General features: G+C 39.7%; 2 protein-coding genes across 5 annotated transcripts; one reads left to right on the top strand and one right to left on the bottom strand.

The window, feature by feature from the left end:
* The first annotated feature begins 29 nt into the window (after nt 1-29).
* On the top strand, nt 30-10,880 carry PPP2R3C (protein phosphatase 2 regulatory subunit B''gamma). 4 transcript variants are annotated; one of them, XR_014946676.1, is made up of 14 exons: nt 30-112; nt 230-357; nt 1,544-1,648; nt 2,224-2,336; nt 3,162-3,259; nt 4,097-4,167; nt 4,735-4,867; nt 5,929-5,984; nt 6,058-6,133; nt 6,763-6,899; nt 7,606-7,672; nt 8,588-8,725; nt 9,829-9,888; nt 10,417-10,880. XR_014946676.1 is itself a non-coding variant. In XM_085549123.1 (13 exons), exons 1-13 carry the CDS (start codon nt 64-66, stop codon nt 10,603-10,605), a joined length of 1,353 nt encoding a protein of 450 aa, XP_085405249.1. In that variant the 5' UTR covers nt 30-63; the 3' UTR covers nt 10,606-10,880. The 4 variants fall into 4 exon arrangements, 2 of the variants coding, with proteins under 2 accessions (XP_085405249.1, XP_085405250.1); XR_014946678.1 differs by lacking the exon at nt 7,606-7,672 and having other exon boundaries at nt 8,480-8,725; XM_085549123.1 differs by lacking the exon at nt 7,606-7,672.
* Nucleotides 10,881-11,639: 759 nt separating this feature from the next.
* Nucleotides 11,640-25,427, bottom strand: FAM177A1 (family with sequence similarity 177 member A1). Its single transcript, XM_015864994.3, has 5 exons — nt 25,254-25,427; nt 21,781-21,957; nt 15,920-15,986; nt 14,634-14,731; nt 11,640-13,836 (listed from the first exon to the last, which is right to left on the bottom strand). The coding sequence occupies exons 1-5, from the start codon at nt 25,338-25,340 to the stop codon at nt 13,636-13,638; spliced, it is 630 nt and encodes a 209-aa protein (XP_015720480.1). The 5' UTR covers nt 25,341-25,427; the 3' UTR covers nt 11,640-13,635.
* Nucleotides 25,428-26,788: the final 1,361 nt, after the last annotated feature.

Below are 26,788 nucleotides of genomic sequence, written 5' to 3'. Positions count from 1 at the left end.
GCCTATCAGAGCGCTCCGTTCGCTCCGCCATGTCAAGTGCGGGTCGGGCGGTGCGGCGGGGCCATGGACTGGAAGCGGAGCCTGAGGAACCGGCTGGCGGCGAGATGTGCCCGTGAGAGGGGGGGGCGGGCTGTGTGGAGCCGGACATAGCGGGGGGGGCGGGGATTAAAGGAAGAGTCGTTGTATTACATTGGAGTCCGGTCTGAAAATGGTTTTCTGTGTTAATTAGCCAAAAAGAGCGAGCAGGAACTGAAAGATGAAGAGATGGAGCTGTTCACAAAGTATTACGTGGAGTGGAAAGGAGGGAGAGCTAAAGTCAATACGTCATACACGAACATACCGCGATTTTATTACAGGGTAAGCGAGGGGACCAGGTGCGTTTAAACAAGGGGCTGGTTTATGTTAGAAGAAAAAAAAAGTGCTTATTCAAAGGGGGTATTTCAGCTCCAGAAGCTGAAGAAGGTTGAGCTCTGAGAGATGTGAATTTAATACATCTTTGACTTTGCATACTTGTGAATTTTAGCAGTTTTGAATAATTTTTGAACACCTTAGGGTAGAATATGCAATAGTTTGCTTGCTGGACCATAAACTTGAGTATTTACTAAAGATAACAAGTCTTGTTACTCTTTCAGAGATACTTCTTAACCCTGCCCACAACAGGAGATTGAAACTAGATGGTCTCTAAGGTCCCTTCTGATCTAAGACGTTCAGTGTTCCTTGTTCTCTCTGTTTTGATGTACCATTGTTACAAATCTCCCTGTCTTTATATAGACAGAACAGCCTGCTATGTTGTGGAAAGGGTCATTGGTATTGCAGCTAAAGATGTTGTTTGCATCGTAATGGTCAGACAAGTTATCTGTGATATAAATCAAATTGGGATAGGGGTATAAAAGAAAAAGTTTGACACTTTTGGTATTGGTCAGCAGCTGTCTAACCTTGCATCATTCCTTAATCCTCAGAATTATGAGTTTCTGCCAATAGAGTTCTCGAGTACCAGTGTTTCAGCTGATGAATATATATGCAGCCATCCATTCTGATAGGTCTATAAAATTTTGTGTGTAAACGTCAGCATAATCTTCATGCAAACCATTCTCCCATCTGTATTTCTGACCAAAATTGGTCTAGAAGATGCTCACACTTGTGAGAGGCAGGCCTGCCATGAAACAGAAAGCGCTGTTCTCTGCTGACTGAAATAGCAGTAGTAAAAGTTTAGTGTGCAAGCCCTTCTGTCCCACAGCAGTGGGGAAGTGCTAAAAATTAAATTATAGAATGAAGGGTAATTCTTTGTTTCTTGTGATAGTGATCCCCTGCTTTGAATAAACACATCATATTGAACTAATTTGAGATATTATGCAAGTCTAGAAGCATTCCTGTAGAAGAAGCAGGAAGTGTGGTAGCATTCCAATAGATAGTTGACTACTTTCTGTCCAGTAAGCAACTTCATCCAAGTGTATCAGGCAGGGGTACCTAAAAATACTTGGTGACTCTGTGGCTTTTCAATAGAACCACTGTACAGAAAACTGAAGTGATACAATTTCTCTAGCTGCCAGCTGAAGATGAAGTCTTGCTTCAAAAATTAAGAGAAGAATCTAGAGCGGTCTTTCTGCAAAGGAAAAGTAGAGAGCTGTTGGATAACGAAGAGCTTCAGGTAAGAAAACATTTTTTGTATGTCTTGCAAAGATTTCTGACAAACTTCTTTTTCTCTGGAGAGTTTGAGCATCTCCTGTTGGTCCACAGAATCTTGTGTGATTGGTGAGGTGCTTTGTATTTACACAGGTTGACTTGTTGGAAGCGCTAGCTAACTCAAAAGTGCTGAATAGTCTGGGTATGGTAACGTGAGTGTAAGTCTTCCTTGTCATGATGTACCTGAGGAATAAATCAGTGGCTTCTGGTTTTCCCACATGTACTGACAGTTTTCTATAGGGCTTGGAAGAGGTGATAAGTTCTGCTTGTGTATCACTGAGAGAGACTCCAAAGACTGTTGAGCTAACTGCAGTGTGAAGACAAAGAGCTGTGGCCCTAGAAATCCCAGTGACATGTTTATAACACCAGTTTAGAGTAGTGGAAGAGCTCCTTGCTTGCTTTGCTATTTGAAATGATGTCCTGTCCCAGCTGAGACAGCCTTACAGTAAAAGCCTGTATTTGTTGCGTTTTTTAGATGCTCTTAGCATTGACGTATACAGAGTGATAACGTCTTAATCAAATGTGTAAATATCTTTTAAGAATCTGTGGTTCCTACTGGACAAACATCAGACATCACCAATGATTGGGGAAGAAGCAATGATTAATTATGAGAACTTCTTGAAAGTGGGTGAAAAAGCTGGACCTAAATGCAAGTAAGTGTTTCTTTTCTTATTTGTGCTTACTCTGGCCAAGTTTAAATGGTTCTGTAACTTTTAATTGCTCAAGTAAATGGTGACAGTCTAATGGTGAGAGACTTAATGAAGTTATTGCTGACCTAATTGGCTTACATCCTTGCAAATGTATGTTTCTCTGCATCCCTGCAAGTAATTTTCATAGGTTTGGAAAAGAGGGTACTGTGTTGTTTGTTTGTTTTTAAAGAAGTTCTTGCCATCATAAACGTTTTGGAGTTAGTATGGCCACTAAACTGCATGCTTTATACTTGAAATCTTGTCTGCAGTGACATTGTCCAGCATTCCCTCATATCTTTTTATGGGAAATTTCCTACAAAATATTCTGTGTATGTCATGTGATGAGTATTACTGTTTTATGTTCTTGCTGGAGACTGCTGTTGCATACATGGCTTTGTAATTGAGTTTTGGGCAGAAGCAGATTGGTTGTCTGTACTTTGTAGCACTGAAGAGAACTGGGAGCTACCAGCTGTCCTGTACCAAAGACAAATTGAAGAAACATTCAGAATTTGCAGGCTGTTGAAGAGTCTCATGTTTATGTCTCAAAGAATGCTGCTGTTTATTGAGTGTACCATTGCTATTTGGTAGGGTCCCAACTACATGTGTACTTGCTATGAATAAACTCAATGATAACTGCTTTTAGGTTAGTGAATTAATATCTTTGAAGACATAGAACACTTTCTGTATTGTTAAAAGTCTTTCAGATTTTCTGCAAGTTTGGAGTACTGGAATTGCATCTTTCAGTGTAGTATAATCAGGTGCACACAAGTAACTTTGTTTGTTTTACAGGCAGTTCTTCACAGCAAAGATCTTTGCTAAATTACTCAATAATGATCCTTATGGGAGGATATCTATCATGCAGTTCTTCAATTATGTCATGCGAAAAGGTTAGTTGATGCTTCCTGTTTTAATGAGAAGTTATTTTATTTTTGAGGGTATTTTAAGCTTTGTTCATTAATTGCTGTTCTCATCAACAGCAGTAGAATCCTATCCTTTGATTGCTAATGCTGTCTTCTTAGAGATCTGAGGGTTTCTTTCTTATGGGCAGGTAGGATTTCACTGTACTCTTGAAGTCCATCAGATTATTAAATATAATTATATATCAACTTATTATATAGATTATCTTTCTGATTTTCTTTATTCAATCAGTATGGTGAAGTACAAAACAGTGAAATGCAAACAGTGTGATCTTAACTGTTGTCCTGTAGATTATCTGATCAACACGCCTTCTCATTTCAAAAATACGTGCATGTGCTATTTAAATTCTTCTGTTGTATATTATACTTTGGAAGTGAGATGAGGGCAGTTGGATGGTAGCTGAAGCCCTTCACACTGCACAGAGAGCTATAGCAGTCTAACAGGTAATCTGTATACCACGTTGTGCAGCTGTTTTTAATGCATGAAAATAATTTAGTGACAGAGAGCAAATATGTGGAATTCTATGTACCAGGTGAAACATGGTACCTGCTCAGCCATTTCTCACAGCTGGTTATTATAAGGCAGTCTTGGTCACAGTGTACCCTGTATCAGTGCTGATTCTTACCAAGTTAAAGACAGGATCATGGTTTTTCAGCAGGACTGCTTAGACCTCAGGAAAAAAGGAAATACAGAGGTACTTAACATTAAACAGTGCATGTGCGTTTTAAAATAACCTCAGATTTTGGTGAGGCCTCAAAAACCCCCCTCCAGATTTCTTTCCTATAATTCTGTTTTCTGTTTTACAGTGTGGCTTCATCAAACAAGGATAGGTCTCAGTTTATATGATGTGGCAGGACAGGGCTACCTCAGAGAATCAGTAAGTATGTTTTTCTACTAAGTTGCTGTCTGTCTTAACTCAAGTGATAGAGAATCAGAGAAGGTTTTACGTGACTGGCCCTTTACTAGCTTTGTTAGGATACAGTAGAAATCACAAAAAAGTTACGTCCAGAGTGGGAGTGAAATTAATCTCTTCTGTCAGGAGTTAATACTATAAAATAACTAATAAGGTTGCAGCTACTGCTGTAACTGAAATTATATAGTAAAGAACATGCAGTAGTAGGATAATCCAATTAGGAATTACACACTGGTATTTGAAAAAGTTGCAGTTGAATTCATTTATATTTAGATGTGAATATCATATACTTCTCTAACATTTATTTTTGCTTGCAAACTGTTTCAGTTATGACACCACATGTGTGTTATGTGCCTGACGCAGCATTTCTTGCACAAAGAGATTTGCATTTATGCCTTCACTTATGCTCTTTGCTGCATTGGTGTATTTTTAACTGAGTGTACGTGGAAGTCAGAGTGAAGTATGACAAACATATGCTTTAAACAGAAGTACTGTTTAAGCTTATCTGTGTATATTCTCTTAATTCTACAGGATTTAGAAAACTATATTTTAGAACTCATCCCTACTTTGCCGCAACTGGATGGCTTAGAAAAATCTTTTTATTCCTTCTATGTCTGCACAGCAGTTAGAAAGTTCTTCTTCTTTCTGGATCCCCTCAGAACAGGTAGGTTTGTGTTTTTCAGATTCTAACTGTGTATTTTCCATGTTAAACAAATGTTTCTACTAAAACTGCTTGTGCCTCTGAGCTAAAGTATTGTCTTTGTAGGCTCCCATTCAGCAGTATTGTATTTTAATCTCTGCTGAAAATATGAGCCTTTGTGTGTGTCTGATTAGTTTTACTGGAAGTGGAAGTGCTAATTAGTTTTACTGGAAGATCCATCAGTTGTGATATTCTGTGTTATAGAAATTAGTAAATAAAGAGATTCATAATAGCTAATTTAAAGGGATAGAAAGCGTAGCAACTAATGGGGAACTGGGAATGTGTGGCAGAAAATCCTCAGAGCTGTGGAAATGCTCAAGGATGTTGATGACGGCGTCGTTTCCCTGTGATTAAATGTGTGCACCGTGTAAACTCACCACCAATGGTTTGCAGTTATGGATGCCAATCATCTTGTAATAGACGTAGCTTACTGGGACAACAGTTTGGTTTTTCTAGAACCTTCAGTTCACAAACTGCATTTTCAAGACATCACTATGCCTCTTGAATACAGCAGGGTTGTGTGGGCAGTAGTCTCCAGCTGGTGCAATAACAAGCGTATAGAGAAGGTGTATGTAGTTATGGTGTCCTTATTCTGCACAGCTGTTTGTGCAGTGTCTCCCCACTTGTTAAAGGTACAACAGCAGATGTTCAGTCTTTCACCTTAGCTTTGCCAGGTCTATAATTTGGAAGATGTGAAAAAGACACTGTTATTCTAATAAGCATTTTAAGCATATACTCTCTTTGTATTAATTTTCTTTTGTATTTTGTGTTGAACATTTATGTTTTTATGAATTTCTCTGGCTTTCAAAGTTGCAGAATAACTATCAGAATCAACAAATCCTGTTCTGCCATTTTAAAAGCTATTTTTGTTTTATTATTTAATTGTCTGTATTATCAATTGATGTTTTGGGGTTTTTTTTCCCCTTAAAAATAAAAATTTGTTTGTTTTCTGCTGGTGTCCACCTAAATGAGAACAGCCAAAGGGATGTGTTGAGTTAAAATTCAGTTTCCTTCTCTTTCTACAGGGAAGATTAAGATACAGGACATTTTAGCTTGCAGCTTCCTGGATGACTTACTGGAGGTAAAGATCCCTTAATATGTATTACTATATTTTACTTCACTGTTTCTGAATTCTAACTTTGTATTTCACTTAGTTAAGGGATGAAGATCTTTCTAAAGAAAGTCAGGAAACAAATTGGTTTTCTGCTCCTTCTGCACTAAGAGTTTATGGTAGGTTCCTTTTATATGCCAACACTTTATTTCTTTACCTGATATGACTTAGTCAAATTCTCGGTGTTGTTTTTCCTGTTTATTTTTTCTCTCATTAACCCCTCCTGATAACCAGGCTTTTCAGCGCCTCTAGCTGTTTTTTCAGTGCATCCTCTTAACTTTCTTTACAGTTTCTATTCTCCAATGTTGCTTTTTACCTCAGCTTTATTCTTTGACATTTCGTGCTTCTTTCTGAACAAAATATAAAATTCCTTTTCTTCTGACAGTTCTCTTGATGCTTTTGCATCACCTTTAGCTCTTTTTTTGATCACAACAAATCCATTAAAAATACTGTATTTCTCAGGCTTGTGCTCCTTCCCAGTATAAGCAGCCTTTACTTTTGGGCCCTTACTTTACAGTGGAGCTATTAGAAGCCTGAAGTTTTGGAAACCCCCTTCTTCACCCCCACTATTCCCATTGCTCATTATGATGATCCATGAATATTTTTGTGGTTCCAGCTTACTCCCACTTAACTAACTTCTATGGTTAAAAATTAATTCAATGTTAAATGTGCTGAATTTTCCTTCTCCATTGAAACGCTTTATTGTTTCTATAGGGATGCTATATTTTGTCATCTATTTCCTTCCTAGGACAGTACTTAAACCTTGATAAAGATCACAATGGCATGCTCAGCAAAGAAGAGCTGTCCCGGTATGGAACAGGGACCCTGACCAACATATTCCTGGACCGTGTCTTTCAGGAATGCCTAACTTATGATGGAGAAATGGTAATTGCGTGATCTTACTCTGTTCACAGTATTGAAGTTTTTACTTATTAATAAGGGAAATGTCCAACAGTCGGTATCTTTTTCAAAAAGAGTAGCTTGAGGTAGAGTAACTTTTTGTTGGTCTTTGTTAGATTAGAAAATAAACTTTTAATATCAGGATGATTGCAGTGTAGTTGGAAGACAACTTTCTCATTTTGAAAAGCAGCAATGGTACAGAATCCAGGTAGCACAGGAGAAAGCTTCTCTTCCACTTGTATGTTCTATATGTAAAGTGCACGTTGAAAAAGGATAGATGTATCTGTTTTTAGAGGGAATTTAATTCTTGAAAGAGAGACAAGGGCAAGTGGCACACTTGGGACTATCAGCTAATGTATATGCACGTTGCTAATCAGCTAATCTGTACATTTCTTCATGAAGACTGTAGTGTTTTTTTTTTATTGCAGGCTTTGCCTAGCTGTGAAGCATGAGAAATCTAAACAAATTAGAGTTAAAATGAAAAATATCTGTGCTGTATATTTTGAAAGCTTTATGTACTGTATCACTACTTCTAATACATCTGTTTTCAGATGATTAATTACCTCTAAAATGTGCTAAACTCCCGTTTACTATATAACATTGCTGCCCGCTTAGTAATTTTTTGTAGAATCGCTGAATCATTGAGCTTAGAAGTCCTCTTAGTTTCCCTTTGTTTGACTTGCTTTAATAGTTCCTTACCTCTTTTGCACTCAAGAGTCCAGAACAGAGAGTAGCACTCAGATGCAGGCTAACCAGTGGTAAGCAGAGAATCATTGTCTTCGCTGACTTGCCAGTGAAACTCTTCCTCATGCAGCTCAAAATGCTGTTGTCAGCTGCCTTTGCTTCAAGGGCTCATTGCATATGTATATTCAGCTTTGTTGCCCATCAAGGCTCTCAGCTTATTCTATGCAAAGCTACTTTCTGGCTGGTTAGCCCCCAGCATGTGCTGGTGCATGTGGTTATTCCTCCTTTTTAGCAGAACTTTGTATTCTCTCTGAACACAGTGTGATGCCCGTTTCTCCAGCCTGCTGAAGTCCTTCTGAGTGGTAGCACAACCCGCTGATGTTTAAGGTAGACATGGATGTTACACACAAAAGACTGCGGGCTTTCTGTCTTTAATTATCACCACTGTAGCTTGATCAGGAAACAAAAAATTGGTGTAAGCAACAAAGGAAAACGTAAGGAAGGCACATATCTGTGCGGTTTATTAATGCTTCAACCACACAAATTGCCAAACAACTTCTCTGGTCTAAGGATTGTATACTTAAGCTGGTCAGATGGTTTGCTCTTGGATAATACTGGGATTATTACCTCTGAACACTTCTAATTTGTGCTAATGAAAACTGTTACGGCTTTTCTTAACTGATTAGGTATGTTCAGTGTTCTAAAGATGCAATGAACATTTTTTAAAGTATATATAGCCTGTTTCATTTGGATTTATGTTTGGAAAACTGTTTTACATCTAAAAATGGCATGATTTCCTCTCCTCAGCAGTCACTAGGAACTAACTTTTCTGTTCATGTTGGTGGTAGCAGCCATTTTCCATTTTATTTTGTCTTTTTCAGAAAATAGACTGATCCCCTACAATGAAATAGCTGGCAATTATAATGTTCCTGCTTGCAAAATCAATTTAGAAAGAAGACTGTAATAAACATGATTGTATCTACTTTTAGGACTATAAAACCTACCTGGACTTTGTACTTGCATTAGAAAACAGAAAGGAGCCTGCAGCTCTGCAATATATTTTCAAACTGCTTGACATTGAGAACAAAGGATACCTGAATGTCTTTTCCCTTAATTATTTCTTTAGGGTAAGTCCCTTTATACAGGTAGGCCATTTTCTGTGTTTATGGTGTTATAGCCTGTGTGCTTCTGCATGCAGATCTGCAGGGAGTCCCTTTAAATTACCAGTACCCACTGGGAAGCCAGTAACTGCTTGTAAGAAGATTTAAAACACTAAAAAATATATTCCAGAACTTGGAAAGAATTCAAAAGGCATTCAGCATTGTTTTTCTGCAGTTGAAATTAACTGTTTTGATTTAACCTAGGAAAAAATGTTGTTGCTTAAAAAATAAAATTATATATATATGTAATGATTACTTGTTAAAATCACTTATGATAGTTCTAGTTGACTGTTGCTCATGCTTTTAGTTTCCACTGTAATCCTAAAATGTGGTACAATAAAGGAAAATGCTGAAATACAGCGATGGCCTGTAAGGCTGTGGGATTTTTCATCCCAGGAAATCATTGCAAAAAGCTTCTCGCTTGTGTCATACTCCATATTACTTGACAATTTTTAGAATCATATAGTGGTTTGGGTTGGAAGGCACCTTTAAGATCATGTAGTTCCAACTGCCCTGCTATAGGCAGGGACAGCTCCCTCTAGACCAGGTTGCTGAAAGCCCTATCCCTCAAGCACTTCCAAGGAGGGGGCATCCACAATTTGGCTGTGCAGCCCATGCCAGTGTCTCACCACCCTCACAGGAAAGAATAATCTTCCTAATGTCTGGTCCGCTTTCAGTTTAAAGCCATTTTCCCTCATTGTGTTGCTACATGCCCTTGTAAATAGTACCTCCCCGAATATGTCAATAATGAATTTCCTGATTTGAATATATTCCTATCTTGAGTAATAGGTGATATGAGTGTCTGCATATCCTGTCTTCCAAATGCTCAAATGTTGGTCATAATAGAAGCTGGATTCTTATTATACTAAGGATTGTGGACTTGGAAATGCACGTCACTGGTTGTACCTTAACTCACCACTGCCTTATGTGTGAAAGAGAACCGATGGCAAGCTGTTCTATTAATGCCTTGTCACACAGCAATGCATCTTAACAAGCAGAAGCATGTTTAAAAGGTATCGTACAGTATCAGTAGAACACTGCGCTGCATATTTCTAACTTTTCTTTTTCAGGCTATTCAGGAACAAATGAAAATTCATGGACAAGAACCAGTTTCTTTTCAGGATGTCAAGGTCAGTATTCCCAAATAGAGTACTACATGAAATATGTGAATAAACGTTTCATAATTTACCTATAGAGTATTGTAGTTTTGAGGTTGATATGTATTTAATTGCAGGGTAGTAGAGGTGAATCTGACTTGTGTGTCTCGTGGGTTTGAAAATGTCTTTCTATTTAGCATGTGTTGCATAAGACAATTAATAGACAAATTGTCTATTAATATATACTGTTGTGCCTTACACTTCAAGATAGTTCCTATAAGAGCTGAGATTCATGTTGCTACTTGGAGCCCAAAGGCTCCCAGAAAAGCAAGCTCTTATTTGAGCTGTGAGAGCTGAGCGCACTGTTCCTCTCTGTAGCTGTTATTATGTTTTGCATTTGACATGGTTAGGGACTTAACAGCCTGTTCTGTATATTAGTACGGGTGGCTCTAGTTATCCTAAGATCATTCTGTATACAGTATAAAGTAACCATTATTCTGCTCATTAATACGTAGGGCTCTTCCCCCTCCCACCTCCTAATTTTGACTTTTTTTTTCACAGGATGAGATCTTTGATATGGTGAAGCCTAAAGATCCTTACAAAATCTCCCTTCAAGATTTAATCAATAGCAGTCAAGGAGACACTGTTACCAGTATTCTAATTGATCTGAATGGGTTCTGGACATACGAGAACAGAGAGGTCCTTGTGGCAAGTGATAATGACAGCATTGCTGATGCTGATGATACGTGACTTTCAACAGGAGTAAACTGCATCCATTGAGATATCTCTTAACCGATGCATTCATTAACTACTGGATGCTGGGGACATTATTTAAATTGATGCCTCTTCCATTTTACTGCCCTCCCATCTTCCTCAGGCATGTAAAATAAAATGCAGTGTGTAGAAATCAGTTCTGCAGATTCTTTGAGATGAAAACAGCAGGTCTTGTTTAAGAGGTAATGATGATCTGTTGTGTTTTTGTTTGGTTTTGTTTTTCAAATAAATGTTTTTAGAGTTTTTCCTTACATACTGAGCCTTTTTTAATTGGAATTTTCTAAAAGGTGAATTTATCTTGAAATTAAGGATGTATTTTTTTGAGTATTTTCAGCACTGGCCTGTATCCACTCTGCCACACTGTTCTGCGTGGCTTTGTCTAATGACAGCACTGTTAGGCATTCTACTCAAAAGGCGAAAGTCATCCTTAAGAGGTAAATAACTTTGGCAGTTTCCTTCTTTATGTGTTTAGCTGTAAGTGCATAACAGAAGGCTACCTATTTCATCAGTTCAGCAGCTGGTTGTTTATCTACTATTTAAGAGGTTCATTGACAGAAACAACTGCATTAGATTTAGGTCTGGATAAAACTAATCCAAACACCTCTATAAAGGCTTTCACCACCATGACCTCTTGTGTAAGTAATATAGGAAATTGAACTTGTATAGCTGAGCTACAGCAGTAGTTAAAGTATGAGTATTTTACTGATTTAATAAGTTAACGTGTTTCATATTTCTAATGAAAGTAGAAGAGGTACAGGCCAGATATGGTTGTAGTCCTGCACTGTTTATCACTTTGAGATAGTGCCAAAAATGTCGAGTTCCTTAATACATAACTCCATGAAGTTGTAAGGAAGGGGTGGTGGCATGGAGATTCCTCGAGTGTCAGTGCCTGGACCTTCTGCCAGGATGTGTGACTCAAGGAAACTGGAAGCACTGAACAAGCACCACACCTGTTCGCAGGCATAAAATTTCAACCACCCCACAGTTCCAAAGGAAAAGCCACAGCCAAATTTCAGTTCAAAAATTATATTAAATATAAAATAACCAATTAATGCACTTACAGAAAAATTAAACCGTTATGGAAGTAACCACTTCCATACAGTTTGAAAACAAACAAACATAAAAACTGAAGAAAGGATTAAGTTAAGGCACAGTGAGTAATACAGCATATTATACAAAGAAGTTTAACCCCAAGGCAATGAGAATATTTCTGATATACCAGACAGTAGGGACAGAAGAGAACAAACACAACCGACATTAATTTCATGGCAGAAAAACAAAGCGTCATTCAGCTCTGAAGTTTTCATTGTAGAGCTAAGTGAGGCTTTATCTTTGCCGCACCATAAGAACTCCCAATATTTTTCTTTGTATTCCCCAGGTACTGATCCACGATCTCCCTTGCAGATGTTCAGGGTGGAATGATTTTACACAGCTGTCAGCACCCTCTGTATTATCATTCAAAACAAGGTAAAGAACAAACAGATCAAAACAGATGACTGAATCTTTCTCAGAAGATCTGCTGTAGTGTAGAAGGGCACATGAGGGAAGAAAGAATTTGTGTTACACAAGATACTAGTTCAGAGAGCTGTCTGAAGTACGTAACCGAGCTCTGCAAACTAATCCCAAGGTACCTGGCCTGTACTGTTCCAGCATGCTCCTTGGTTAGCTGGTAGTGGGAACAAGGCTGGGGAAGTATGATGACATCCAACAGAAAACTTCACTGAAGGTTCTCGAAATTTCTGAATTTTATCTATAAATATTCTGCAAAGGAAGTGACTGGGACACAGTTACTTGTTTTCCTGCCTATAGCAATGACTCCTGATTGTCCCAATGAAAACCATTCACCTTTTGCAACTTAGAACTAGGATCACAGTCATTGCAATAAAACCCTTTAATTGGTAATTGGGGGTAGTTAAAAACTGGAGTGAATCTGAATTTCACTTTAAAATAAATGAGTTTTGTTTCAATACTAAAACAAGTTTGGTTTTTTTTTGTTTTTTTTTTTTCATTTAAAAGAAGATACTTAAGCCTGGTTTTATAATTCCCAGTTATTTTGGAATTCTGCACAAGGGGGAAAAGATACCTGCACCAGCACATTCCTTATTCATAACGTTAAACAAACTGCCTGCTCAGGTTAATTAGGTGCACTGATTCAGGTATCGTATGACAAAAAGGGGAAAAAAAACCAACAAAGGTGTAGTTACAGGTTGTTACTATACACAATGCCTACCCCATTCGTTACGATTTAGCAAGATCTCAATTTACTCTCCATGCCAATTCAGAGCATGTAAATAAGTATTTGAACAGGTGGCTCGCTATTAATTCTTGGATCTAGAGGGACAGCATCTTATGCTGACACTAGTTCTGTGCTTGATTACAGCACTAAATGGAACAGCTGAGCACTATCAGCTTCCAACAGTGCTGGTACTGGTACCTACGTATTCAGGGGTGTTTATAGTCTCCCTTTAAAGTTAAGAGTAATAATAAAGTGTCTCATTGGGCCCTTAAATCTAATTAACATTAAATCTAACATCTCTTGTGTCAGTAACGGAAAGATACATGCACACAGTAGTGACAACAAACAGGGGAAGTCAGAAGCTACTATGACTTGTGAGTTACAGGATGTTGATTCCTATTAATCTATTCATAGAGAGCTAAGTTGCAAACAGTGTACAAATCAGAAATAGGTGTTTAAAAGAGCTCCACATCTGCAATCCAGAGTGCCAGACAACAATTTAAATGTCTTACTTGCTTTACAAGAAATTCAATTTTAGACAAAATGTTTGTAGTACAATTTTCATTTTAACTGAAGTGCCAATTTGGCAGAATGCCTCAGCCTTTATTAGGCTGACAGAAGGAAGAGGCATCACTTAGCTCTCTCCTGATCAATAAGAATGCTTGAAGTTGTATTACAATGAACAAGTATCATCCTATTTTTCTGTTTGTAGCCAGACTGTGACACCTGACACTTCCTATTTCCTACAGAATACAACGTTTTTCACTTACTTAAGAAACTACATCTTGTTTATTTTCCACAACAGACTGGCAATCTCCCTCATTTTCGAAGTTTACATTCACAAAAGAAGTACTTGTTGCTTCAGGCTGGTCTGTTTGGACAGGAGCCTCTGCCTGCAGTTTGTTCTGCTGCTCCTGATGCTGTCTTTCTGCTTCTTCTGACATCCTGTTCTCCTGTTCCTCCTCTTCTTCCTAAAATAAACCACCAGGTTCATAAGCTGCTGTTTCCTTGAAGTAAATGAGGCTTATATTCTGTAAGAATATATCAATTCCCATTAGAAGACACAAATATTTGTTCTGCTTAATAACAGTCACCAGCTTATCATAATTCCACAACTCCCATTAAGGAAAAAAAAATACCACCAAAAGTGAAGAATTGAACTGTGTCCCACCAGCACTAAAAAAGTGACATGTCTAGATAAGCAGTGTTTAGTGAACAGTAGTAGTGATAGGTCTACTTTCTATGAAGCATTTCAATGCTATTTTAATAATAAAAAGCTACTAAAATAAAGTAAGTGTCAGAAGTGTTAAAGCTTTAAGTTTTTTTTGCATAGGGCACTGGCCTCCTATCATTCATATTCAGTTACAGTTTGGAATAAATGGTAACATAACGTTCAATTTACCCTTGAATTCAGAGTTGGAAAGTACACCTACTTTTACTGAGTAAAGTGAGGAAGCTGCCTCCTTAGAGTGTTCCTCTCAACTTTCTTACACTTCTGACTTACTTAAACATTTGTTGTAGAAGAGAAGCAAGCAGAGCAGCAGTCAGGACCCAACCAATTCTAAGACTGACAGTCTGATGAGAAAATGCTCATGGATAAGCAAATATAAATCATGTATCAAGTGAAAACTAAAGGTGAGCTGAAACAGAGGATCTGAAACTTCATTTCAGTAATCAATGTAGGAATACAGATTTTATTTTTGAAAGTGCCAGGGAAGATAAGTAGGGAGAAGAAAAGCTTAAGAGCCCAATCTCACACACAACATACCTCTTTCTTCATTCTGTAATACTCATCGATGGCGTACTGGTATTTTGGAGTGCTTATCCCCAAAACAGATGCAATCTTTTCCCCAAGGAAATCACATACTGAAAACAAACAGGGTTTTATAAATGATTAATATATGGAAGAAAGCTGTTGAACATAATTCCGCTGTAAAAGGCATGAACTTTCCCAAATGGTTTTCCATTACTGTACATCACTCAAAAGAGAAAATCTGCTATGCTAAGCTACTTCTGTATAGATTTTAGCCTAATAAATTAATAATTCCTCTTTAAGAAAGAGAATGAACAAAAAAACAGAATGTGGAAATGAATGAAAAGCTTGACAGTGGTAGTGTTTGCATTCTAACAGCTTTAGCTTTGCATCCAGGTTTGTTTTGTTAGGGCATCCATTAGAATTTAAGCTTTTAACTGAAATTTAACTGAAAATTAGATAAAAACATATGGCTACCAACCATACTGGCACTTCAGTCTAGTGGTACCAGACAACTGAGGTAATTTAATGATAGATGTACACTTTAATCCAGTATCATTTTAAATGATGCTCTGTTTTGCATTCTGATGCATTGATAAAATTTATAGATCTCAGCTGTCTCAGTTTTCAAGGCAAAATGTAGAACTACTTTGCCATAACATGTAGTGAATTCAGAACTATGGCACAGGTGGGCGTGGGTCAGTTGGCTGCTGTATCAAAATGATAGTTAAAGCACTATTGCTTCAATAAAAGCAAACAAGGAATCAAATATATTGCACTTCAAATTACAAATCTGCTCCTACGAAGCAAATGAATGAGTTACTCAGTAATCTTTACTGGAAACAGAAGTCATCAACTGAATGGTTCTCTGAGCGTACAGTCATTTTATAAATGACCTTCCAGACAGAGCTCTTGCAAATGATCAGTTCAAATGGCAAATACAGGAGGCAAAACTTAAGAGGGAAGAAGAAAGCCTCTAGCAGTCCTCAAACTCATAAAAGATTTCTGGAAAATGTAAAAGGAAGAAGAAAAAAAAAGGAGAGTGAGATCTACCTTTGTGAATGAGGAAAAGATACGGCAATGAACGGGATTGTAGTGTAAAGTGTTTCTAAAAATAATAATAGTTTAATCAATAAGACAGACTGTCAGTAGTCTTTTAAATACTGACAATCAGGCTGTACAATGATGGAAATCCCGCAGATATTTGTCAGTATACAATACAGAATACTTCACGTGTTGGGAAGAATACAGACTAGGACAAGCATTCTAAAAACTATATTTAGCTAAGAATTAATCGATACCTGATAAGGTTGACGTGGCAACTCTCAACATATGAAACCATAGGTAAGGTCCCCACGTGAGTGTTGTCTGTAACAACAAAAACAGTTACCAACATGTATAGCTATATGTTAAAGATACATGGTAAGTCATGCAAATGCTCAAGTAGATCTAGAACAAAGTCTGCAATGGCACCTGTTTGCAGCTACCACAATATTTTTGCTTTACAGTAAGTATAGACCAGGCATATCTGAAGCAAGATATAACTGCAAGATACAAAAAATAACCATGGTTTACATCTGGGAACATTAATTTCACCATTTTTTGTTTCCCACTCCCAGACATGGGAAGCAACAAGCATCCAGCACAATCCCAAGATACTTCCTCTAACTATAAAGACCTTCTCATTATGTTCTGACTTTTGTCAGACCAAGCAGAGAACTGGGCTAACCAAATATTCTCTGATTATAATAATGAGAGAACAACAAAAGACAGTTTAAAAACCAAACAAGTGAAAAAAAGGTCTGTGAGGAAAAAGATGGGGTTCCACCATTTGTGTAAGAGCAGCTGGAGTTCATGGAGCTCTGCCTGTGCTTAGATAAAGGCCAGCTGAGAGCTTTAAAGCACCATGGGTGATACTGTAGGATGTGCGTGCTATAGGACTAATGACCAGGAAGAGCAAATGCATGAGGCCTGCTACACACGCTAGAAACAGTCTCAGTGGTGACCTCCATCACCATAACACCTGCTGGAAGAACAACACAGCAGGGCATAAACCCAGCAATTTCCTGACACAAGAAGAGGTGATCTGGACCTCACGTTCACCAATGAGGAAAGCATCTGCTTTCAGAATGTTTAAGCAAACTGGACACAGCTAAGTTTGTGAACCCTAATGGGATGCACAGTTACTAAGATGGTGAAGGGACTGGAACATCCTCCACGTGAAAGAAGGATGAGAGAGGTGGGGCTGTTCAACACTGAGAAGACTCTGGGGAAGTCTTATCCGTGAGTACAATCTGTCAAGCAAGAAGCTCAAGCTGGCAGGCAGAAGTAAAACAGATGCTACATATTTTTGGCAATGGATATGGAAAACGTCCCGCCAAGGTAAAAGTGTAAGCAAAACCAGCTGCTATCCTGCTTATACAAAAGCACCTCCAGTTGTTGATTACATACGCAGTTGGCAGACAAACTAACGACAATCATTTCTCAGTTTGTTCAGTTGAAGAACTCAAAGTGCTGGAAAAGCTCATTGCCACAGGTGCAAATAATGGCATTGACAAGCCTTTGTACAATCCTTCATAACGAGGTGACGAGGTCACAAAGCGCTCACACAGCGCACAGAACAAACAAAAGCCTGCTGTGCAGCAATAAGTAAGAAGCTACAAGAGCCCTTTTAACATTTAAGGATAAAAAGAGAAGCTGAGCTTCAATGTGACAGAAGTAAATCAGACACAGAATATTCTAATGCCCTAGTGCGGTACCACAAACATTACATTAGAGTCTCTGCAGGCACAGAGATGCTTTATCTCTGCTATTCCCCCACCACAATTAAAGAACAGTTTGCTATGTTAGAAGTAATTCTAAGTTCAACTTTGTACAAACCTCTGCTTTCTACATGTGTTTCTGGCCTAGCTAGACACTTCTTCACTCAGTCCTATATTTCTGTGCCAGTTCTGATGGTTTAAAAAAAGGAACATTCTTTCAAGTGTCTCTAAAGGCAATACAAAGCCAAAAGAAACCACGTAACGAAGATTCAACAGTAAAATGAAATGCCTGGTAGAGTAAATACCACTGAGAACAAGCAGGAACATGCAAACACATCCGGGAGAAATAATTCTCTGTTTTTTCTTTTCTTACTTCCTCGGGGTAAGTTTGGGCAGCTTTTGACAGGACCTTAGATACCCAAGCGAGAGATCCAAATATGAGCTGAGAAGAGGTACTAGAGAGAACACAAGAACCTTATGGGTGATAAGAACATAAATGTTATGCAAAAACTGAATACTAATTAATAGCACTATATGAAATATCTTTGATTTATTGAGTGACACTGGAAAATGGTACTTAATTCAGGTCCTACAGTACCAAAGTCAGTTCAGCAGGAACTGCACACCCTGACGTTATGTATCTTTGTCCAAAGAAGCGTTGATGTTCAGTGTAATCAAAACAAGGACAGATAATATTGTATTTCTTGATGCAGGGCGCTAGTTTAATATGAGGGAACATTATTTCTCCTACCATCATTCTCTTAAGTATATGTTTCTACAATGCTTAACTGTAGTACTTTGCTATCATGATTTAATTTTGTTTCTTAAAATTAAAAATATAATGCGTATTTACACTTGATTTTAAATTACAAAATACCCTAACGCACAATTTTAATCTAAAACTCAGCTACGATATGATCTGTCCAAGTCCATGTACAGAAGGTGTTAGCACTCTGCATTTTAAGTAGGAATTATCATAATGAATTCATCCACTGGTAAAACCAAGAGGGCTATGATTCAGCAACAGAACGTGATACTGTTCCCTAGTATGGTGCTGCCTAAGGGAGCAGACACACTGCTGAACTTCTGAATGTGCCATATAAACAATGCACAGCCACGTTTATTTTGCCAGATTTCAGTCCCTAATAACACTTTCGAGCTTTCTGAAGATTGTAGGTTTGCCACTTGGTTTTCTGTTAGGTTGATTTTGTTCACTTTGTTTTGTTGGGGTTTTTTTGGAGTGAGTGTGTAGTTTTCCTCAGAGAAAATGGCAAAATGAGTTAAAGAATCATTTACTGATTTAAGAAAAAGCAGGCTGTGTTTTATGAGTTAAATATTGCCAAACAGATTATCTTCCATTGTTTACTGTGTCAAGACGCAGTTTAATGAGTTTAATTACTGATTGAGTAGTCACTGGTATAACAAGTCCTTCAGTGAACACAGCAGGTGAAACTGCTATCACAGGCCAGTTAAAACAAGATTGAAGGGCACAGGAAAAAAAAGCACATATTGTGTGATGAATAGCAATTATTTGGTCATTGACTGATTTTCCTCTCTCACTGCCAAGTTCTTAAAATAAAACTAGACTTTCCAAGTTCTCAGGCAGCATAAAATAATGCTTTTTTGCTACATGAAGTTAAGCTGCTTTTAACTAGGAGGTATCAGAATCATCTTCCTGTAAGAATATCGTTCTGTCTTTCTAACAAAATTGATCTGTTCTGGAGCAACACTGACGAAACGTTCTCAGATGAATGCTCAGGTTACAACCAACAGTTATATTGTTGCTTATAGTTGCTCTGCAAAGGCATTTCTGCCCACTCAGCTACTAGGGGAAAGGAACAAAGTGACAATCCAGGGTAGGCAGAAAGATTATCTTCTGGAGCCGGTTGGAGAAAGGTGGAGGTGGGCAGAATTAAAGGAGATTTGCAATATAAATTACATTTTTTGATAAAAGATTCAGTTATGAACAAAGCATTTACAAACACCAAAAAGGCAAAGGAGACCACTAATATTAAAAAATATTATCTTAAAAAAAGAAGTCAGAAAAATGTAGTAAGCATGACCTGTGATTTGTATACAACTCCCTCTTAAAAATCCACAACAGACCGGACACTCTGAACCAAAACCAGCAATGAACAGAGTGCTGACTTAGAGAAGTATCAGAATCACTGCTTCAAAGCAAAACGTTAAAACTCAGTATCTTATGAGAATTTGTTTTGGGCAGCATCATGCTGAGTTCTTTAGTATTCAGAATACATACATGTTACTTTGCTTAGTACAGAAGACACTGCCATCGTCTGCTTAGCTCTGCAGTGTAACTAAACTACTGAAGAAGATTCCTTACAACACAGCAAAATATTTGTTTCTCTTAAGAGTTAAGTTTAAACTCTTAAGTTTAAACTCACCCAGAACCTGCTACTATGCCAATACCAGCTGAGCTTTGGATTTTCATGATTTAAAGTTTCTATTCCAAATATTATGTGCTTTTTCTAAAAATAAATTGGTCCAGGAACAGCTATTATTTGCAACATACTTTTTAGTATCCCAACCGAGATAACAAGTTTTAGACATGCTGGTCCCAGCAAACTGACTACTTAATTGCTTTTATAGAAATCCTACAATAAAAACATTTTCAAGGCAGCTGTTGGCTAAAACATCAAAGCTCAGCTTGGACTAACATTTCTTCAATTCAGTGGCTCAGTTGGGATACAGGAAGCATTCAGCAGATAAGGTAAACTTCACTTAATGGCAACCCTTGGTCTAATCAAGTTTATTCTGCCAAGGTAAAAAGCAATGCTTAATGGGGCATACTGGGCTCCACAATAAAGTATTCTGCTTCAGAAGGTTCTTTTATTATTTAAAAAAAAGTAATAAAAATTAAATATTTCATAAACTGTAGTGGAATAAAGCAATTTTAACTGTACCATACAATTTGCTTTTTGGTATTCAGAATAAAATTCATATTAGGAAAGCAGGAGTATGATCCCACAAACTCCTGGCAGTGGTGAATATTTGAGGACTTTTTAGTTAAGTGTCCATTTGTACAGCAGTGTGTACTTCTCTGGGCTCATGACAATTGATGCACATGATAATACAGTGGAATTGTTCTACTGAGAGGAAATGACAGAGAAATTACACAGATCTAGTCCCCTGCTAATTATAATTGGAAAAAAAAAAAAATCTCTGTCTGTATCTACAGGAACCTGACAGAGCCCTCAATGCATGGAACAGATCTGAGTCTGAAGATCCATTCATGTTACAGTAATATTCAGTAAGTTTCACAGTTCCTGCACTTCTAGAGTAAAATCTTAAGGAGAAGAAAAAAAAAATACCCCCTCCCGCTCCCCCAAAGCTATCACTTATCAATTGTTTATCAGTTAAATATATTTATTTGCGATTATTACATTTTAATTAACACGTAAGCTTGACATGCATTTTTATACCAATAAATCTGCTCTCAGGCTAATGTTACTTTTCTTTGTATACAAGAAAGAGGTCCCAATGCCATCAGTACATCCAAGTCTGAATGCAACAGCTTTATACGTGAATCCCTTGGAGCCTCAATCCCAGCTCTCCATACTCTCATAGCAGATCAATCCTCGAACTATTACTTTTTCTTCAAGCTAAATTAATTTTGCAGAGGGAATAAAGGAGAACTGATTGAAAGTCCTTCACAATGCAAACCCCTTGTGGCCACACCACTTCTTCAGAAGAAAAAGAGAAGAAAGTCAAACTCTTCACTGAAATCCCTCCCTTTTGCTTCCCTGGGAAGGATGCACACTCAAATAAATACAGCACCTAGTCACACAGTAATTAGCAAGCTTTAAACACAACGTTTCTTAGTTAAAGATTCCCATCCATGGGGCACAGGTCATTTCAACAGCAATGCTTATGTCATGTAGAAAACACCACCAGTTTCTGTGTGTGCAGTGACTCTTATCTGAAGTGTAGGAACAAGCAGCTCTGAACAGGCATTTGCCTCCAAAGCACGGGCAGGCTGGCTGCTGCACAAAACAACAACCCCCAGCCACTTGACAGTACTCAGCACATGGGGAAAGATCCAGCTGATTTCAAGAACCCCACTTCAAGTCAGTCAGTACAGGCAAACAAGGCCAGAGAAGGCCAGAAATGGAGTCCCACAGACAGGCAGGGTATGGGACTGTAGACTCAACTTATGGGAAGACGGAATTGTAGGAGGGCAGAGAATAAATAGTTGGATACCAGTTTGTGGGGTTGTCATAAAAGAAGCACAAGACTGGGGTTTCTCAGTGCCTAGAGCCAATTGAATTAACTGAACCTTTGATACACCATATCAATTTGTGACATCGAAACTAAAGGAAAAACCGCAAGTAGTTATCCAATAAACCAGTAAGCAGAAATGTATGAAGTGAAATACTTACAGGATCTACAGGAGGCAACAGGTCTTTTTTCTCTTGTTCATCTTCCTCTTCATCTGTGCTATATTCTTCCATTGTTTCTCCACTTGCAAAGTGAATAACCCTCCTTGGAACTTTCTTCTTCTTTCCTATGACACCCAGCTCCACATTCTCAAAGCCTCTATCTCCATTTGCAAGTTGCTACAGAGAAGAACAAAAATAAAAGTTATCTCAAGTACGTTTCTGTGCAGTAAGCTGAAAAACTGGACTTTTCCCTTCAAAACTTAATGATGTGTTTGGATTGTTTAATATACAGCAGCAATCACCATTAATACAAGGGGCCAGGAAAAAAAGCACAGTTAATGTAGTGGGTAAGGATGGATAAAAAAGAGAAGTGTGGGTTTGCTCTTCCAGCTGCTGAATGCTACAGTGCAGTCTTGAAGTCTAAGAAAAAGCACTGGGAAAGCTTTACTTCTGGTTCAAAGGGTAATCCATAATTCTTTAGGGTAACAACTCGTGTGGACAGAAAATTTTAGAAAGTTTTGTATGGTATCCATCAAAAGAGAACCTTCATCTTGGCAGAGCATTTAAATACTGCAACAAACGCAAAAGTTGTTTTGAAAATACTGCTGTTATACAGAAAAGGACACAGAAGACAGAAAATGTTAAAAATTAAAAGCAAGTTGCTTTTAATGTCCAATACAATATAAAGCACACAATAATGTCCAATACAATATAAAGCACACAAGGAACTACCTAAGTTCCTTATGACACGCTTCTACAATATACAACATAAGGAAGGAAATGTATGCATGTGTACATAGAATTAAGTTCATGTAAAATGGACATGTTCCAATTTCTGACTACTTGCCTATTACAACCTTAGCAGTCTTCACAAATCAAAAATATTAGTAAAATGTGTATTTTCAACACAAAGTTGTAGAATTACCCTTAATCCTAAACACAGTATTGCTCTTCCTGTCACTTATGCTGGGTTCACTAGGAAAATCAATGGGCACAGTGCAGTGGGGCAGGTGAAGGTAGGGGGGCAGAACTGCCTCCTTCATTCCAGGCAATAGATTTATCTCATGCCCAGAGAAGAGAGAGGGAATACACCAATCACATGCTATGCCTGACAGTGTGGAGAGGGAGTACACACTTTGATCACCCCTTCTTGCAGTATGCAGCTGCAGAAAACTGCAAGTCATTTTGGCTTCCTGCAGCATTTCTTTAGCTACCATGGTGTATTCTATGTGTGTTTCTGGAGGACCAACACAGAATGAAGTGGCAGAATGAAGTTTCCAGTGGTATAATCCAGCTGAACTGGCATTACATTTCCATGCAGAAGCACGAAGCTGACAGCCCCAGGCCTAGCGGACTCTCTCTGTTAAGTTTCAGTCCTGGAAACAGCAGTAGTAGAGCAGCAAAGCTGCAGAAATAAGTGCTGAAAAAGCAGAGCCTGAGTACAGGGAGCATCCCTTGTGCCACTGTGAGGGCAGGCACCGCACACTGCAAGTGGGTTCTGTGCTTTTTGGAGCACAGAGCACCACAGAACTGGCCTCTTACAAAAATTTCACACTTCTTCATTGGCACAGTACAATGATTCCATTTTTCATGGTTAGCCACAGTACTGAAGAGCACTATTTCTTATGACTATTTATTGTGATCAATAACAGTGAGCCTCACTACAAGCTCCCAGAAATCAGACTCTGCTGATTTTGATTCATTTAACTCAAATACTTCAAATATCTTCTTGCTTAGAAAAATAGTGTAGCAAATCTTTAAAATTTAAAAGCAAGCTTTAATTCTCTGGCTCTGGAAGCTGTACACTTCTCAGTGCACCCTGTACCCCTCTTACACTGGAAAGGAGCTCAGCACAGTTGGTGCTGCTACAACATTTTGGACCAATGCAGTCAACACAACAAACTAAAAGAATCATCAAGAAATGATAAAACATTTCCCTTAGTAATCTGCTCCAGAGACCTGAATATATTTAATACAATAAAACACGTCAGCTGCTGCTTTGATTATTACACGGGCGGCAAACCTAGATGTTGTTTCCAATCATCACTGTGGCATTTGCCCTTTTAATTTTCTCGTGCACAACACCAACAAAAGCCACCTCTCCCAGCTGCAAGCAGAAGTCCAGCATCAGTACATTTTATTTCCCCTCCCAACAGGATCTGCTCAAAAATGTGGCAATACAGATCTATTCCATAATTATCATCCAGACTCACTTTATAGCAAAACACAACAGTTTAATCTGTTTGAGTCCTTACACATTTAGCTTCTTTTTCCAATGCAGGGAGCTGCCATAAAATCACCGCTCATGGGTGCAGCTCTAGTCAGGTTGCCATCTCGTTTTCTTCCTCAGGCCTATCCCCACCACCACATTATACAGGTCCTGAAAGCCCCGACACGTGGCATAACAAATAAATGCTTATACAAGCATTTACTTTGGCTTCCATACTGTCAGCTATTAAACATGAGGCTAGTTACCTTTGTGCTCTCTGTGAAGATGCTCTATGAAGTTTGTCATGCTATCTCCTTTTCCTTTCAAATGCCCCCTTAGAATTTTAATTCACTTTATGACCCTCACACACCTCCTCTGTCGGAAGGTTACATCCCTAAGCGTTGTTCCTCATTACTTCTTTCACCCTCCCCCTCACCTCAGTTTTTGGCAGAAGCCGGCAGAGTAGTAGGGAGCACTTCAGCTGTGCTGGTACAATGCCCAGCACCATGGAATTCCAGCCCACGATCCAAATGCCAAAACAAATAAACTACAATTAAGGATGAAATGTGTGAGGACACCTACAGCCGGCACTCAGGGACACAGTCCCCCAGAAGGATGAGTAATTAGTTCACAGGGAGCTGCTGGCCTGATGGCACAAGTCACTGGGAGGCTGTAATACTAATCAAGACACGGTCCCGCCCGTGCCATCCTGTCTGCCTGTATTTGTATTGTTTTTGTTTTCGGTGCATTTTCTTTAACTTTCTGGCCTGTGTTTCAAGCGTCATTAAACCACGCGAGTCTTCTACAAGCAGAAGACGACAAAGTAAGGGTGGGAGAGCAGAGCTGTAAGAAGCCCTCGGAACCGCGAGCCTCAGGACGGCAGCGCACGGCCAAGGCGAGGCACAGGAGCACCGAGCGGCTGAGAGCTCTGCAGGGCAAGGTCCGCCCGAGACCCGGTGTCGCGTGCGCCCGAGGCAGGGATCTCTGACACCTCGGCTGTGTCACCGACACGCCGGCTGGAAGCGGAAAGCCGCCCTGATTCAATATTTATCAGGCGATTTGTAAGGCGCTGTTCACCCGTGAAACAGAAGCCGCCCGTGCTGCGGGCTGTAAGTACAGCGCACCGAAGGGCAGAGCTGTGCCGGCAGCCGCTCACACGACCCCCGACCCTCCCGCTGCACTCGGCCACGCACATCACGGCCCCGCCCGAGCCGCCCCGGCCTGTCCCCGCCGAGCGCCGGTGGTCCCCGATGGTCCCGCTCACCTGCTCGGGCTCCATGGCGCAGGCGGCGGCCGCGGGGCTGGCGGCGGGCGCGCAGTAGAGGGTGATGGCGGACAGCCCCTGCTCCATCCTCCCGCCCGCCGCGGCGCCGGGGGAGGGCGGCAGCGGCCCGCGGCGGCCCAGGGAAGCGAACGACCGGGCGGCACCGCCCGTCACACCGCCCGGCGGGGCGGGGCGCTGAGAGGCCGCTGGGGCCTGGTGGGCCCTGCCGTGCTCCCGGCCCTAGGCCGCTGAGCGGGGAACGAGGAAACGCGCGGCGTTTGAGCGCCTTCGAGAGCCCCACCTCGGGCATTGCGCCCTGCAACTGCAGCAGTCAGAGCCAGGAGAGCCTGGGGACAAACGTACAGGGGATCGCTACCAGGAACAGGCGCTTCAGACAGGGCCGGACTGAGCTCCCCAGCCTGCTCTGTGTCCCCCTCACATCTGCCTCTGCGCCTGTTGGGGCGGCAGGTGGCTCAAGCCTCAACTCAAGAGCAAAATTTCACTTCAAGACAAAAGCATCCGAGCATTAAAGCATGCAGCCCTTCCAGCACAGCTGCCTGCAGTTGGGGGAACTATCACCCCTCACAAAAACAAAGAACAAAACCAAAGATGGCAAATTTTGGACCTGTGGAAAAGGCCCCACCTTGTGCATTTTAAAGGAGAAACAAAAGGAAAGAAAAAACAGGGTGTCCTGGCCCCTGGGATTTGTCTCAGTGAGAAAATAACATGTATTCCCAGCAGGCAAGGAAAAGCATTTGACTTCACTTAATTGGTTTGCTTTATGGAGCAACAGCAGCGGCAAGCAAAGTCCTCTTTCTCCAAACTGAGTGCTGAAGGCTTTTGCTGCTGCTGCTAACCACCTTAACAAAGGGCCAGAACTGACCTAGGAAAAAGCCACTGCCAACAGCTGGAGAACAAGTGCCTCCTCCTCTACCTGTGCAAGATCCTGTTTACAGAACCAAGGAGTGAATGAATCATTCAAGGTAGGAGTCAGTGGCTGTAACTCACACTGCCATTACTTACATGATGACAAGGATGATACAGGATTGAAGGACAGCTGACTATGGCTTCTAAGGAGCTATGGTCTGTAGCACAGATAGGCTTTTGGAACATATCTTAGTATTGCAGTCTCTCAGAAGAGAGCTGTCATTAACAAGAAACGCATCCCTTTCAATAGCTGCAATGAAAGAATATAAATATTTGAGCTGCCAAAGTCATCCTTGTTCTTTGCAAGGGTAAAAATTTACATCAGACCTGTTGCACTAGCCCTGTGGGTAGGACTTCCCATTAAAGAGCAGCAAACCAAACTAGCACACACTGAGAATACATGAATGATTGTTCCACAGCTGTCTTAGCTGTTTTTTTAAATGCAGAACAGCACAATCAGGGCTTGCACACACTTTGACATCCACCGCCCTTCCAAAAACAAAAAACACACAACAGAAAACTGTTTCTACATTAATGTGCCCTAATAAGTACATTTCTAAACTTGTTAGCATGTTGCAGAGAGGATTATGAACTGCAGGATGTCACTG

This window comes from Coturnix japonica, chromosome 5 (assembly GCF_054131305.1).
Source record: "Coturnix japonica strain WE chromosome 5, WE-NBRP24, whole genome shotgun sequence".
NCBI lineage: Eukaryota > Metazoa > Chordata > Aves > Galliformes > Phasianidae > Coturnix > Coturnix japonica.
The sequence above is the reverse complement of the archived record's forward strand: the minus strand, read 5'-3'. Positions and strand labels throughout refer to the sequence as shown.

Excerpts from the sequence above, each read along its gene's own strand:
- PPP2R3C (XM_085549123.1), top strand. The coding sequence starts at position 64 with ATGGACTGGAAGCGGAGCCTGAGGAACCGGCTGGCGGCGAGATGTGCC. Across the intron at positions 3,260-4,096 it reads CAATTATGTCATGCGAAAAG|TGTGGCTTCATCAAACAAGG; the intron begins GTTAGTTGATGC and ends TCTGTTTTACAG. Across the intron at positions 6,900-8,587 it reads TAACTTATGATGGAGAAATG|GACTATAAAACCTACCTGGA; the intron begins GTAATTGCGTGA and ends ATCTACTTTTAG.
- FAM177A1 (XM_015864994.3), bottom strand. The coding sequence starts at position 25,340 with ATGGAGCAGGGGCTGTCCGCCATCACCCTCTACTGCGCGCCCGCCGCC. Across the intron at positions 21,958-25,253 it reads GCGCCATGGAGCCCGAGCAG|CAACTTGCAAATGGAGATAG; the intron begins GTGAGCGGGACC and ends TCTTCTCTGTAG. Across the intron at positions 13,837-14,633 it reads ATTACAGAATGAAGAAAGAG|GAAGAAGAGGAGGAACAGGA; the intron begins GTATGTTGTGTG and ends GGTTTATTTTAG.